This window comes from Melanostigma gelatinosum, assembly GCF_949748355.1.
Source record: "Melanostigma gelatinosum genome assembly, chromosome: 12".
In the NCBI taxonomy this organism is placed as follows: Eukaryota; Metazoa; Chordata; class Actinopteri; order Perciformes; family Zoarcidae; genus Melanostigma; species Melanostigma gelatinosum.
Window position 1 is genome coordinate 5,047,303 of NC_136645.1, and position 14,504 is coordinate 5,061,806.

At 43.6% G+C, this 14,504-nt stretch overlaps 1 protein-coding gene across 4 annotated transcripts in view; it reads right to left on the reverse strand.

Moving 5' to 3' along the window:
- LOC306786199 (spectrin beta chain, non-erythrocytic 1-like) overlaps positions 1-14,504 on the reverse strand; it is a gene marked incomplete at its 5' end in the record, with an annotated part of 94,509 nt that overhangs the window by 37,005 nt on the left and 43,000 nt on the right. For all 4 annotated transcript variants that reach the window (XM_079280894.1, XM_079280895.1, XM_079280893.1 and 1 more), the window contains one exon: positions 2,751-2,902. In XM_079280894.1, coding sequence (XP_079137020.1) covers positions 2,751-2,902 — 152 coding nt within the window. The remainder of the gene's footprint in view (positions 1-2,750; positions 2,903-14,504) is intronic.

Sequence of the window (14,504 nt, forward strand, 5' to 3'; positions counted from 1 at the left end):
GACAGTGGAGCTGTGTTTTCTCTCTCCGCGTGTTTGACAGGTTGTGAAAAGGCCGGAAGACAGCGGAGAGAAAAGAGGAGAGTTGAAGAGAGACGGCCAAGAAGAAGGAGAAGAAGAAGAGGGGAGTTTGGCTCGTAGCGCTGGACAAGTCACAAGGCGGGGGGGTGAAATTGGGACCGACCGTGGCCAGAAAGAAAAATAGCCTGTGTGTGTGTGTGTGTGTGTGTGTGTGTGTGTGTGTGTGTGTGTGTGTGTGTGTGAGAGAGAGGACACATCAGGGCAGGGTTTCTGCAGAGTTCAGCAAGTTCAATTTAATACTTTTTAGACATTTTTAATAACTCATAGAATTAAATTTATTGCGATCATGATCCTGGATGGATGACACGACTGAGACTTATTTATTGAACCACATTTTTCAGTCCTTCCCTGCAGTATATAACAATAACTCCTGCAGTATAACGGCATGACGCAACGACAGAAAACCGATGGATTGATTCAACGTAAGCCGCTTGATTTCGTTCGAACAACAATGTAGCCAATGTTCTGGTTCACTTGTTGAATTCATATAGAGGCATCAGTATTGAGCTGAGACGGTTTCAGAACCAGTTAAAAGTTCCCTGTAGTAACTTGTAAAATACACCTAAAACACATCAACATGTTATAACAAACATTACTGCCGTCAGCAGCCGAGAGATATGATTTAAAGGCTTTTAACACCTTGTTATTACCTTTTGTCTTGAGAGGAATCTAAACGCTTCAATGACCTTTAAACATTTTTCATGAACCCCGGTAGTGACACGGAGAGGAAAGACAAAGCTCAGCCAGTTCAGCAGTAATGTATTCACTTTGCCATGGTGACGGCAGACCGGCAGTAACCGTATCTCTGCACGAACGTCCGGCTGCTGTATCTCAACCCGAATTAAATCTCAGGTTCATCCAATGATAGAAACCACCTCACAGGAAGTAAACATGAAGGGTAATGAACATGTTTATCATCCACCTCACGAACAAAGTAATGATATAATGATATGATGGAGGAAAGCAGTTTACTGCTGAAGCTTTGAATAATGATAACTATTTGTCCCTTTCTTAATTTTCTTATGAGACTCAGAGTTCAGAGTAAATATAGAATACTGCTGCCTATTTGAGATTGTCTGAAAGAAATGACCAGACTTCAGGCTGTGTCTAATTCCTGGATGTTAAGTCCTTCACTAGGTTTACTTCTTGCCCTGAGAGGTGTTCATCCCTACATGAAGGAACAAGTCAGCCAACACACCACTAGGATTACGTTTCATTGGTTTCAAACAGTTTGGAGGACCGATGTAATCACCACTGCTTTTGCCCGTGACTTGAGGTCAGACTACAGGAGGCGGCTTATTATTTACTAAACTCTTCATGCATTCCTGCTTCCTTCCACAAATCAGGTTTCCATCCAAATGCAGCACATATTTGAACCCGATTTTAAGGAAATCTGTAAAATAAAACATGAACGCTTGTTTCTATCCACTACTGTTGCGTTAATATTCGTATACTATGCATAAACAGCTTGTTGCTGCATTTCTGTCATCATTGATTCACTAAGTCTGTTTCTGTTTTAATCCAGACACTAACTTTTACAGCTAAGACAAGCATTTGCAATATTTCAGCTTTTTATGTGCTAATTAAAAATGTACTTAAAAAAAAACTGGTGGATGGAAACACAATTACAACAATACTTGTTGTAGACCAGGGGTGTCAAACTCATTTTCACTCTGGGGCCACATCAGCATCACGGTCGCCCTCAAAGGGCCGGTTGTAAATGTAACCACTCCTAACATATTTAGTTTAGTTTCCCGGGATATCTGTGACTTCCACAACACGTACTAAGCAGAAATAGAGGTTATTTTTTCCATGGTTAATGGCGGACAGTTGAACGGCTTTCAGGGCGATAAGCCCCGCCCCCTCTCCGACGCGTCCAGTGCGAATGAACACAAATAGCCCCCGGTGAGACCGGCGGCGCGAATGGCTCAACTCAAAGTTTTTTTATACTCAAACATCTCCGCTCGATGTGAACTTTGAATTGGAACAGTACTTGGGCTGAGACTGATGACGTTTCACAAGTCCACGAGTTTACAAGTGCAGAGAAGTACGCATGTTGAGAAAGGCACGATCACTTGTTGGAAATCCTCTTTATGGGTTGTTGCATCTCCTGTCCACCTGTTGTGATCGTTTTAATGTCGGCACACAGACAACATGCTATCTCATCACTTCGACTTTCTATCTCATAATTTCGACCATGGGGATATTTTTATTTTCACATCTAACTTTTAATTTTTGTAAAAAAAAAAATAATAATAAAAATATTTTTTTTATTATTTTTTTTTTTTTTGCTGGCGGATTCGCGGGCCACATAAAATGATGTGGCGGGCCGGATGCGGCCCGCGGGCCGTATGTTTGACACCCCTGTTGTAGACGGATTTGAAATGTATCGTGTTTCCTGGTTTATTAAACTAATTTAAATGTTTGACAGCGCTCTTGAGAAGATGCACAATTCATTTCTCTCTGTGCATTTCTAACATTGTGCTGCTGTTGTTTTTAACGTGAGACAATCATGTAAAAGTGTCAGCAAGAGACCTGAAGAACAAGATGATTCCCTAAAATGTTGACCTGTTCCTTTAACTGTAACCTGCTGCTGAGGTGAGAGGCCCCCCCCCCCTCCTCCTCCTCTGCTCTCCTTTCAAAATAAAAGCACAAACAGCGACGAAACCCACCAGTTTCTCTCCCGACAGGACCTCCAGCAGTTTGATGAGCATGCGACCGTCCCTCAGGTCCATGTAGAGGTCGGTGATCCGACAGGAGACTCTGGACAGGTGAGAGTTCACCCACTTAACGAAGGTCTTCTTCTGCACCGCCTCACGCTCATCTGGACCAGAGACACGGAGAGAGAGCAGTGGTCAGGGGAAAGGTTGCAACACAATGTAAAACAGGATGACTATGGCAAAAGTTAAGACAACCGAGGAAGCGCGTGAGGGGGAAAATGAAAGCTCTGTGAAAAGGTAGTAAGAAGACGCTGAGTTCTTTTGTGAAAATCTTGTTTCTAACAGGCAGAGCAGCCAGTTTGGATGTGTACGCGTTTCCTGTGAGTGTTATCCCATCGGCTCATTGTCCCTTGGAAAGCTTGTGAGATTTAGTGTGTTTGTGTGTATGGGAGAGGTTTCCTGTGTCTCACAAAGCAGACTAAATCTAAATCACTGCTGTAAATATTCACACACACACACACGAACGGCAGTCTGACAGCGGACACCTGCTGTCTGCAACACAACTTTGGTTATATCCCACGGGCCTCACGGTTTTTGTTACTGCTCTCACTCTCTCTCACACACACACAGTTGCAGCATCTCTCTCTCGTGTGTGTGTGTGTGTGAGTGTGTGTTTGTGTGTCTGTACAGTATGTCAGAGTGTTTCCTTGGCTGAACTCTGGCTCAGATGCCAAAGTCAAAGGAGAAAGTTGCACAAGGAAGAGAGGGCGTGACACACACACACACACACACACACACACACACACACACACACACACACACACACACACACACACACACACACACACACACACACACACACACACACACACACACACACACACACACACACACACACACACACACACACACACACACACACACACACACACACACACACACGATTTCTGTCACTTTTTTTCCCCCCAAAACAGATTTACAGAAAGGTCGCAGCAGTTTCAGTTTCTCCTCCGCGAGCATTTCAAGCGTGCAGCAGTGAAGACGGAGGTCAAAGGTCACAGCAGGCTGATGACACAAGCCCTGAAACCCGTTTCAATCTTTAAAGTTTCTAATCTGTAAACTTTTAACTTATTTCTCTCTGTTTCCAGCTTGTCCTCTAGTTAATGAGTCTGACACAAGATATCCGCTGGTACAGAGTCTTGTACCCAGATTTAACATCTGTGGTCCTCAGTGGAATCATTTTTAGGCAAACCTAACATGAGAGCAGCGACGCCATACAAGCCTGAATGAATGAAACAACTGGTGGAACCACTGGCTGTAGACTAAGACTCCGTATTTAACTTGGAGGCCCCGTCATCCTCTGGTTTCTCTGATGATTCAGCAAAGACGTAGCTTTCATCCAGCTGTTGACGTTGTTACGATTCACTAACACATTGTGTATTTATTATAATTTACTTTCACATCATGGAAGGCAGCAACAGCAAAAAAACCTCCATGACTTTAAAACGCTTACGTCAGACAACTCAAGACAGCTGCAGAGTTAAAGGCTATCGGGTCAATACAGAGCCATATCTATTAAATGTGGGGTTAATTCACTCTAGTGAGGAATTATAGCTGACATGAGGCGTCCATGTTTGTTTCTCTCATTCTGGTTATTCTGTATTATTAAGTCAGATACATGAGAGTTCTCATAAAAATGTAATTCATTTTATTAATACGACTCTTACGAAGTGATTTAATAGCGTACATCCTACAATGTGCTTGTGAGTTGTTAGTCATGTTCTCGTCTTTTCATGCTCACAAAGACTCATTTTTCCAGCAAATGACTCAAACTAAATCCAACTCGCCACCGATGTCAAACTAAGCAACCACAAACGAGCCCATCTCGACGGAGACGAAGGACATTTTCTCTGCAAGTCGGGTCAGAGTGCATGAACTGAAAACGAGACTTGAATAAACTCAGTTTAACCTCTAGAGGGAAACTGGACTCACACACACAAACACAAGTGATAAGATCCCCCGACTGCTTCACACACGCAGACAAACATTCATACAGATCCATGGCCTTCAGAGAGTGTGTGTGTGTGTGTGTGTGTGTGAGAGAGAGCTTGGAGCGGGACAATAGCTTCAGTGTTCACCGGCATTCAGCAGCTTTATCACTCGGAACAAACAGTGTGGAGGATTTCTCATATCTAACTGGAGCTGATATGTGGCGACGACGTCACGATCCACGACCGACCGGAGCCAGAAACGCTAAACATGTTACAGTTAACAGTCTGATATCCGTGAAACGTTCCTCCTACATGCTACACACCAAGGATTCAGAATGAGCTTCTTCCTGGCTGCAGTGTAATCCTAGAAAAAGACATCACTTTGGAAATTATGATTCAAAAGCAGGAATGTTAATATGTCACATGTGCAGTCAGCTAAATGTAGCAAACAGTCTGTGTCTTGACACAAAATGACAGGAAGTGTTGCCGATCGGTGTCGGTCGCTGCTCAGTTAAACTGAGACACGAGAGACAGACTTTCCAAACCGGCAGAGTTCAGACAAAAAAACTAAACGGCAGCATTGGTCGTTGGCTGAAACATTAAAGTGAAGTTTTAGTTTCTCTAAGCAGCGAGCTCTCTCAGACGCAGAGGTAGAGGTAGAATGACCTTATTACAGTGCTGTGTCACACTAGGTCGTCACCGGTTAATGACGAAACATCCACATTATAAGCTTTTGGGAAGATATCGGACTTTCGTAGTTATTTTGCAGTAAAATATAAATGTCAGCAAAAGATGCAGCATTTAGGGAGATTTACATTGTTTATAAACTAAATTTAACGGCCTGTGCTGACTGCCTGAAGTTATATGACGGCTATTTAAGTAGCCTGTCAACGGTACAATATAACTTGTGAACGGTATCCAGTGTTTATTTTTATTTTTTGGAGACTCTAAACTGTTGTGCCACGCCAAATGTATCCGTAACAAACACATTTCTCAGATGAGGTTCTGTCAGGAGCTCTGACCTGAAGAGAAGATCGGTGTCGTAAGTAACGATGCGATTGTTTGATGTTATAATAATCCTCAGTTTTTAGAAGGTGGTTAAAATGGACAAAATCTCTCGGTATGTGTCAGAACGTTTGTGTGTGTGTGTGTGTGTCTCACTCAGGACCTTGACTTCCCATGATGCATTTTGTTCTGTGGATAGGGAATTTATGGGAGTGACAGTCACACAATGATACAAGGAATAATGCACCTCACATGACGTACAGGATGTACATTCCTGTGTGTGTGTGTGTGTGTGTGTGTGTGTGTGTGTGTGTGTGAGAGGCCCCAGCCTTGTCAGGCCTGTTTGTGTGTGTGTGTGTGTTTCCTCAGGCTCAGGTGAAGGTCATCCTCCACTTTAATTGTGTGCGCGTGTGTGTGTGTGCGCGCGCTAATGACCCACAGAGAGATACTCCATCAATATATCACCGTCTCCTCTCTTTAATGAAACACACACACACGAACGGCTATATGTTGTGGATTTAGCAGTGTCCGTAAAGCCAGAAACGGTAATTGAAGCCATTGACATTGAGTTCTGCTTAGCTGTGTGTGTGCGTGCGTGTAGCTTAGCCTCCAGCTGCAGCTAAATTGTATTTTCATCATTGGTTAAACTGCCAAGTAAAGATTTAGTCCGTTATAATAACGGCTGACAATAATGATGAACACTCCATGGGTGTAGACGAGTGCAGAAATAACTTTGGTTTTGTTTCATTAAACAACATCATCGAAGCTCTTTCCTCTTAGAGACACGTCACCTCGGTTCCTCCCGGGATCAGCGGTGACATGAAGGTTAGGTGGAGGAAGGTTAAAACACTGCCGAGTTGCCTTTGAGCAAACTGGGCAGCTTCCAGGTGTGAATGTGTCCGGGAGCAGAAGAAGAGAGGGCTGATCACTGGCGGTAGCACATTTTAACGCACACACGTCATCCTTGGAGAACAGACACCGGTCTCAGAGGCAACAGTAAGTATCTGCAGCTGACGTAATGCGTCTCCAGATGCGTTTGTCATTTAGAATGAAGCGTCAGTCAGATGAGAAGTCTACTTCCTGAAGGTTTTCATATCGGTATTGAAAAATTAAAAACATTTGAAAGAGATTAACAGGCATCTGAGCTAAGCTAAACCAGGTCAAAGGTGAATCACACACACACACGTGAGACCTCGACGTAGAATCACCCTTTAACACAAGAAAGTGTCAGAGTGAGACGAGAGAAGGAGCCAAGACTGTAGTGTAGTGTGTGTTAGACAGACTGAACACATCACATCTGTTTCCACTAACAGACAGAGAAGCACACACACACACACACACACACACACACACACACACCTCTGTTCAGTCTCCCATGTCTGTGGTGTTTCCAAATCCAACACAGTTCTGGGCCATGCACAGTGGATCGCATGACATTGGCCAAACACAAACACGGACACACACGGACACACACACACACACACACACCGATCATATAACCTCATCAAAATACACACTTCCAGCTTTGCAATTCCAGGATTCTTGCATTCCTGATCTCCCACAGGAGGAGCAGGGAGGCCGCCCAATATTACCCTTTAAAATGTGTGTGTGTGTGTGTGTGTGTGTCGCATACTGTAGTATTTGCTTTATTAACTCATTAGGTGAAAGGCTACAGGCAACATTGCTCTCACAGCAATGTTAAAACAGCAGAGTAGATCGACCCAAAATAAAATCAGTAACAATTACGTCTTTTATCAATAAAACAAATGAACTATTTTCTGGCTGCAGATTCGAAAATGTTAACAATTAGCTGCTTCTCTGCTTCATGGCGCGTATTCCTGCGCGTTGAAGCTCAGAGGATTTAAACATCAATTTCCAGCACGAAACGAACAGTTTGAGAAAAAAGGCCGACCTGCAGAATCTCATGTTCAAAGACGCTAAATGAGCGCGAATGATCAGGAATGAAGGAAATGAAGAAAATTAAAGCTGATAAAGAAACATGATGTTTCTCAACATCCTGCAGTCAGACAGGCAGGAGACCGGCAGACCCTTTCAACCAATCACAGGACACAATACTGAGCCTGCTGGACTCTCAGCCAATCACACTGACCTCTGGCATTGTCTGAAATATGAGAGCAGAGTGTAAATGAACGGATGTGAAGGGACACACACACACACACACACACGCACACACACGCACACGCACACACACTGCTGCAGTGTTTCCCCGTGGCGGCAGAGAGTGAGCCAGCATTAGGAACAGAGGACTATTGAGCGCTGCAGAACACACTGACTGATTATCAGACTGCTAAACTGACTGAAGCCATATGTCCCGTTGACTCGGAGACATTTTCAGCCTCGACTGTAGTTTATTTGGGTCGGGTCAGAAACTAGAAGTCAATTAACCCAAATGGTCTCTGAATGCTGATCATTGAAATGACACGTTCGTCTCAGAGCTGCTCTAACAATGACTACATTTACATGCACACACTGTCCCGCTCGTATTCAGAATAACTACGTTTGATATGGCTCATGCAAACGTCATATTCCTTTATGAACAGCAATTCATGACAAACACAAGAGAGCAGAGACACGTTCTCAGTGATTTCATTTGGCCTTCAGCTTATCTTCAGTGAATGTCACTGAGCAGAAGACACTGACGGGACGGAGCTCGTTTGTGAGTTTGTCACAGCGGCATTAATCTGGGTTTATGAGAGCCAGAGACAGAGAAACTGAAACCAACTTTACTTGGTACTTAATTCACAGAGGTTCTTTACTTAATCAACTTAACATCATGGTAAACCTCAGGAGGTGGTAGCGCACACACACACACACACACGCACTGACAGCATTTAAAAAATCTATTTTGCTGAGGACGGGACTTTTTCAGGCTGCAGTTGCATCACTTGGAAACATTCAAACCTCGTTTTGGACTTTGAATGGAGTTAGCTTGAGTTTAACTTTGTGGTCAATCAATCTCTTTTTAGCTTTTACTTTTTTAACAAAGTTGCATCACTGAAAGTATGCAGAATTAGCTACTAGCAGCTCTTGTTTGCTGTGTAAACACTAATGAACAGACGACTATAAGTGAATTCATCTTACACTGAAGAAAGCATGAAGCTCCTCAGGCAGGTTCTCACGGTATGAGGAGCGTCTTTTTCACATTTCTAATCAGATGCATGGAAACAAAAAGCACGACCTCACTAAGCGCTACAGTCCATGTTGACGTCCTTGAGGAAACGTCAGAGAAAAAGCCCAACAAGCAGCCGCAGCAACACGTTACACTTTGAAACACCCTTCAAGGAAACGCAGCCGAGCCCGTTTCACATTTACCATCCTGCTGCAGGTCAATCGCGTCGAGACGAGCGATAAGATCTCCGTCTCTGACACGAACACGCATACTTTCTTAAACCGATCGCACAGTTGTCCCGCCCGCTGAGGCCAAACCTTTTGGATCCACCTCGCTGAGGAAACGCACGACTCAGCGGTTCCGGGAAGTTTTAGTTCATTTAATGTGAAGTGTTTGTGGCCTGCTGCTCTCGTCACACACCGACTGTTCAATAAAGACTCCATGCCCTGCTTCTTCCTCTTCATTTCCCTTCATGCTGCTTCTTTTTTTACTCATGAACAAACAAACAGGCTTTTCAGCATCGCTGTCAGCACCGCTTCACAGAGCTCTCTACTGTCAGCCAGGAAACAAAATGGCGTCCATATAAAGCAACTCTTCTTCATTCCAGTGGTCACGTTAACTTCATCAGTCACTGCTGGATGACAGAACCTCCTCATCGCTGAGAAAAGAAACTTTCCTCCAGTTATCCATTAGCCGACTGAATCTAAAACATCTGAATCCTGAGCTTCCTGTCAGGATAACTCATCTTTATTAATGCATTTTCTTTTTTTTTTTGCATGTAAAGCTTCTAAACATTTTGGCTATTATGATAAAAATATTTAGCATTACTAACTAGTCTCTTGCAGAAAAACTGTTTTTAAAGGATGATATGTTTTAGACTGAATACAGGTTAAATACAGATGTGTGCTGATGTGGAAACACCTGCGCAGGGACATACTGTATATTTCCCAAATTTGACCAGCATCTCTCCATCTGTTGAGGTGAGAGTCCAGAAGGTGGAAACCAGCTGCTAAACTAAAACGACCCATTCAGCAGCCTCCGCTTTCAGTTCATTTCTATGACAAATAAATACCGAATGACAATGAATAGAAAGAAAGAAATGCTTGTAAATACTGGCTGGTTGAGGAAAAATGTACAATTACGGTCATTTTGTCCCTCATTTTACTGAGCTTTGTAAATACATTTGCACATCATGCATCTTTGTGATGTTTGGGTCTGAATCGTGCGGCTTTACGGCGGTTGAGACAAAACCAGAGAGAAACTGATTAAAAGCGTCCAAACTAGTTAGAAACTGATGTGATCTCAGTGGCTTGTGGTTTCAGTGAACTTCTCCTTTTTTTTATGAAAATAACCGTTCATCCTGTGCAGCTGATAACCTGAACACACGCATGTTTTCAGTTTATTTATAGATTTTTACTTTGACGGTTTTCCCTCTCTGCGCTCAGATATGCCCCGCCCACCTCTCTGCTGTTGTGAGCATGCCCAGTCGAGCGTTCCCATCAAAGAGTCCTTTCATGCTGCAAATCTGCGTGTGGAACAAGACATGATCTCACACACACACACACACACACACACACACACACGGTTTCCCTGCCCTTCCTCAGACTGTCACTCAAACACTTACTCATGTCACCTCCGGCCCAGACACTCAACACCCTTCCTTGTCCCGCCCTCTCCCTCTGTAACCGATACCGCTCACTCCACCTCAGGTGAAGGTTTCTCAATAGTTTCCATGTTGTCAACATTTTAGGAATTACCATTGAGGTAAAGCCAGGAATTTCACCAAGACTACATAACATGAGACAATGAGAGGCGTTGGAATCATTTCACAACAAGGATGGCGACGGTATAACGTTCACGTCACAGGTCAGACTTATTCCTGGAAAACCAGGAGTGAACTGCAATCAATGACTATATTTCTTTAAATCGGAGGAGATATATTTAAACGTTTAAGATAAACAAATAAAGTGAATTCTTGATTTGAAGTGATGAGGTAACGCAGCATAGACTTTTATGATCAATCTGCTTTTTAACAGCATCACCGCTGAACATCGATCAGACCTTTCTCGTCGCCTCAACGCTACATTGTCTTTGTTTATCACTTTCAAGGGTTGAATAACAGAAGCTCCAATTCCGCGAATGATCGTTCTGTCGTACGGAAATGAATGGAAACCAATGGCTGTCTGGAACAAGAGGATCAATGCATGCATTTGAAAATAGTCTGCAAAAATGATGCTTGATTTAATAATAAGATGGAAAAACTGCAGAAATAAGATATTGACAAATAAACGTGTTCAACTGTATCTTATACATGTTACTGGGTTAAGGGATGGGTGAGGCATCTACACACAAGGTGTATATACTGTATATTTGTTACGTCTTTGTCTATAGTGTGTGTGTTGCTTGTGTGTACATTAGAATTCATTAACAAATACTATTTTGTTAAAGCTGGTATGTTCCTCTAAATGCTCACTACATTTAAAAACAGACATCATCGCTGAAATGCAAATTTTTTTGTCATTTGTGTGACGAGTGCATCGCCAGATTATGTCAGAAGCTGCTGAGTGGAGACTCGTTGACGCCTCCTGGTCGAGGAGGAGTGAAGCGTTTCTCATCCCGCCTTTGTGTGACTTTTATCAGGACGAGACGGCTGAAGCTCCCGTTTAATTCCACTAAGAGGATGGAGGGAGGGAAGAGGAGAAAGGAGGGAGGGAAGAGGAGAAAGGAGGGAGAGGGGGATGATCGGGGGCAATGACAGACGCTCTGCAGAAGCTCATGAAACATTGACGAGGTGGAGGAGGAGAAGAAAGAGGAGAAGAGGAAAGAGGACGCAGGATGAAGGAGTGGATGAACACCTTTTAGACAGACAGGAGAGAAAAACACCCTGGGAGGACGACGTGGTTTGGACAATTTTTGTGCCTTCTGGACCATTTGAGACAAACCCCTCCCCTCTGTTAATCCTCACCCTCACCCCACACACACACACACACACACACACACACACACACACAGCTCAGGGGCTCCCAAACCACCAAGATGTCCGCTGATTGGCTAACTCGGGACAACACAGGAAAAGAGGGAGATGATGTTATTGTTTTGTAAGCATGGCTGTGTATTCGCTGTGTGTGTGTGATCTGAAGTGTAAGCTAGTGTGTTTTAATCATAAATTAATTCATGATTTATTGCTGTTTAACAGTCTTTTCTGTCATCATCCATAACTCAAATGTGTTCGTCAGCGTGTAGCCACGCCCAACTCAAAAAACACGAAGGATTGGAAGCTGCTACCGATGGGAAATAAATTATTTTTATCGTTTCTGCTGCCGTCAAATGTTTGTTTCCATGAAAGAAATTTGTAGATTGTGATATTTTTAGATGGAAACAAAATGTTGGTTTTTCATCTATAATTCAAACTCAAATATCCTCGAATATTCAGTCCAGACACAACAGCAATGAGCTCTGATCACCAAATATGACACACAACCAAAACTACGTCACACTTCAGACAACAGGTTGCAGAGCAGCTGTAGCTCCCAACACTCCATCACTGTTCTCCTGACTCGTTCAGCTCGCCATCAGTCAGCATCCAACAGACGCCGCATAAAAACCTCCCATGAGTCAGTTCAGAAGGCAGTTCGATGACTTCTGTCCCTCCACGATTGCTTGACTTCTATCGGGGGACGTTCGCTCAATACTCGGCCTAACGAGGAGGAAGTGCTGCTCCTCAGTCTCACATCTGGAGCCCTTTGCAGTGCAATAATCACCCACTGCTCCTCTATTAATCACCCCGCTGGGATTTAAACCAGCAGCCTTTTAGGAGACGAACCGCTGAACCACAGACGGGACAAACCACGAAGTTATATCCTCTCAAACGCGTCGCAACGGCCCTCATAAAAACCAACTCGCAGACCCGTCATCTGTCCGAGGGCCATCTAATCTGAGACGTTAAAGAGTTTCATGGGACAATCGGGGTTTCACAAAGACCAGGGCGGGTTTCTTGTCTTTAACGGTTCTCTGTACGACATACAGAGCATAACGTTTGACTTACAAACTGACAATTACAGACACGAGCACTGAGCTGCTCGCTATACGTGTGGTAGAGAGTAACGGAGAAAGGGAAGAGAAGGTGGACTATTGCACACTATGTTTCAATAACTTAGTAATATGGTCCTGGTCCTCCAAAGTGGTCACTTTTGGTGCTTTAACAATAATTCAATATATATTATATAATATATATTATTCAAAACAATACACCTACTGAAGCTCTATATTCCCTAAAAGTAGAAGTCTATCCAAAGTCTCTTAAACATCAAGTATTCTGTAAAGCGGCTGGCTGCTTCTCTGGTGCTCCACTTCGTTTACCAACGTTAGTCTCGGCGTAAGTGGTACAAAGTACTTTACCTTCACCTTGCAAAGATGACTATACGGTTAATAAATCCACAAAGTGCCTAAACGCCGCCTTCATTAAAGATTAACTCGAGATAACGTAAACGAGTGCGAGCTGCACACCGACCGGGTGCTGCACTGTGTCCTTGTAACTTAGTTCTGCAGACATGATTTGATCAAACAGACAAATTGATTTTTGGATTCTGTGAATTGATTCAGACTCGTAGAGGACAAAAACTGCGTTTTTCATGGGAATTGATTTTTCTCCACCGCTTTTCATCGAACGTTTGTTTTTTTCCTCCTTCACAGAGAACCACAGCTGTTGTCAGTTTGGATTCATACGGGACAATAGTCGTGACAAGCTTCCACAGCAGACACAAGGTGTCAAAACAGCCATCAGAAGTCCCTCCACATGCTCCATTTACTAAAGAAAATGGTTTTGCCCAAATCTGGCAGAATGCACCGCTTCTATTTTTTAAGCAGTTCATTGTGCAAGCTTTGATCTGAAGCTAAATGAGGACATCTTTTTGGGGATTTGGAACATGTGATGGACAGACGTGCATTATAATGTGGAAGAAGAAAAAACTTGAAGGTCCTCTTCACTCCCTCCTGAAGTCCGGCTTTCACCAACAACAATTAAATCCACCCACATCTCAGCACTAAAACTTTATGACCCTGAACAGATAACACAATAATCCGCCCTTCTCCGAACACAAACTCAAAGTAAAGACGTTGTTGGTAAGACCTTCGACGACACCGTGCAATGCTTCTATGAGCATCTGACAACGTGCCGTTCGGCTCAGAAAGATCTGTTCAACCGAAGGACCTCGAGGTGCAAATTGGTCGTAGAACGAAAACAAGCGTTTTCTGTTTCAGAACACCAGAGGCCTTCACGAGCAGGAAGATCTTCAGGGGACACCGACGCGCCGACTCATCTTCTCTTTTTAAAATCAAAACATCGACTCAAAGACGCATCGTGTTCCCTGAATCCAACAGTTCTTAGCTTGCAGCCCCACAATCCTCCTGCAGAAACCACCTCGCCTGGCCTCCAGCCAGCAGGCTACTTTTAGATACGAGGGCCCTCAGGGGACACTGAAGGTTTCTGGGCATCAGCACGACGATGAGGCTGCGATCAGTAAACCGGCTCCATTAGCCTTCAACTAAATTCAGACTGCCGATAGTTCTACACTCAAGTGCTTCTCCGCAGAAACAGTTTTGGTATTAAAAACCGTCCATCGATGAGCTTTTGATGGCTTC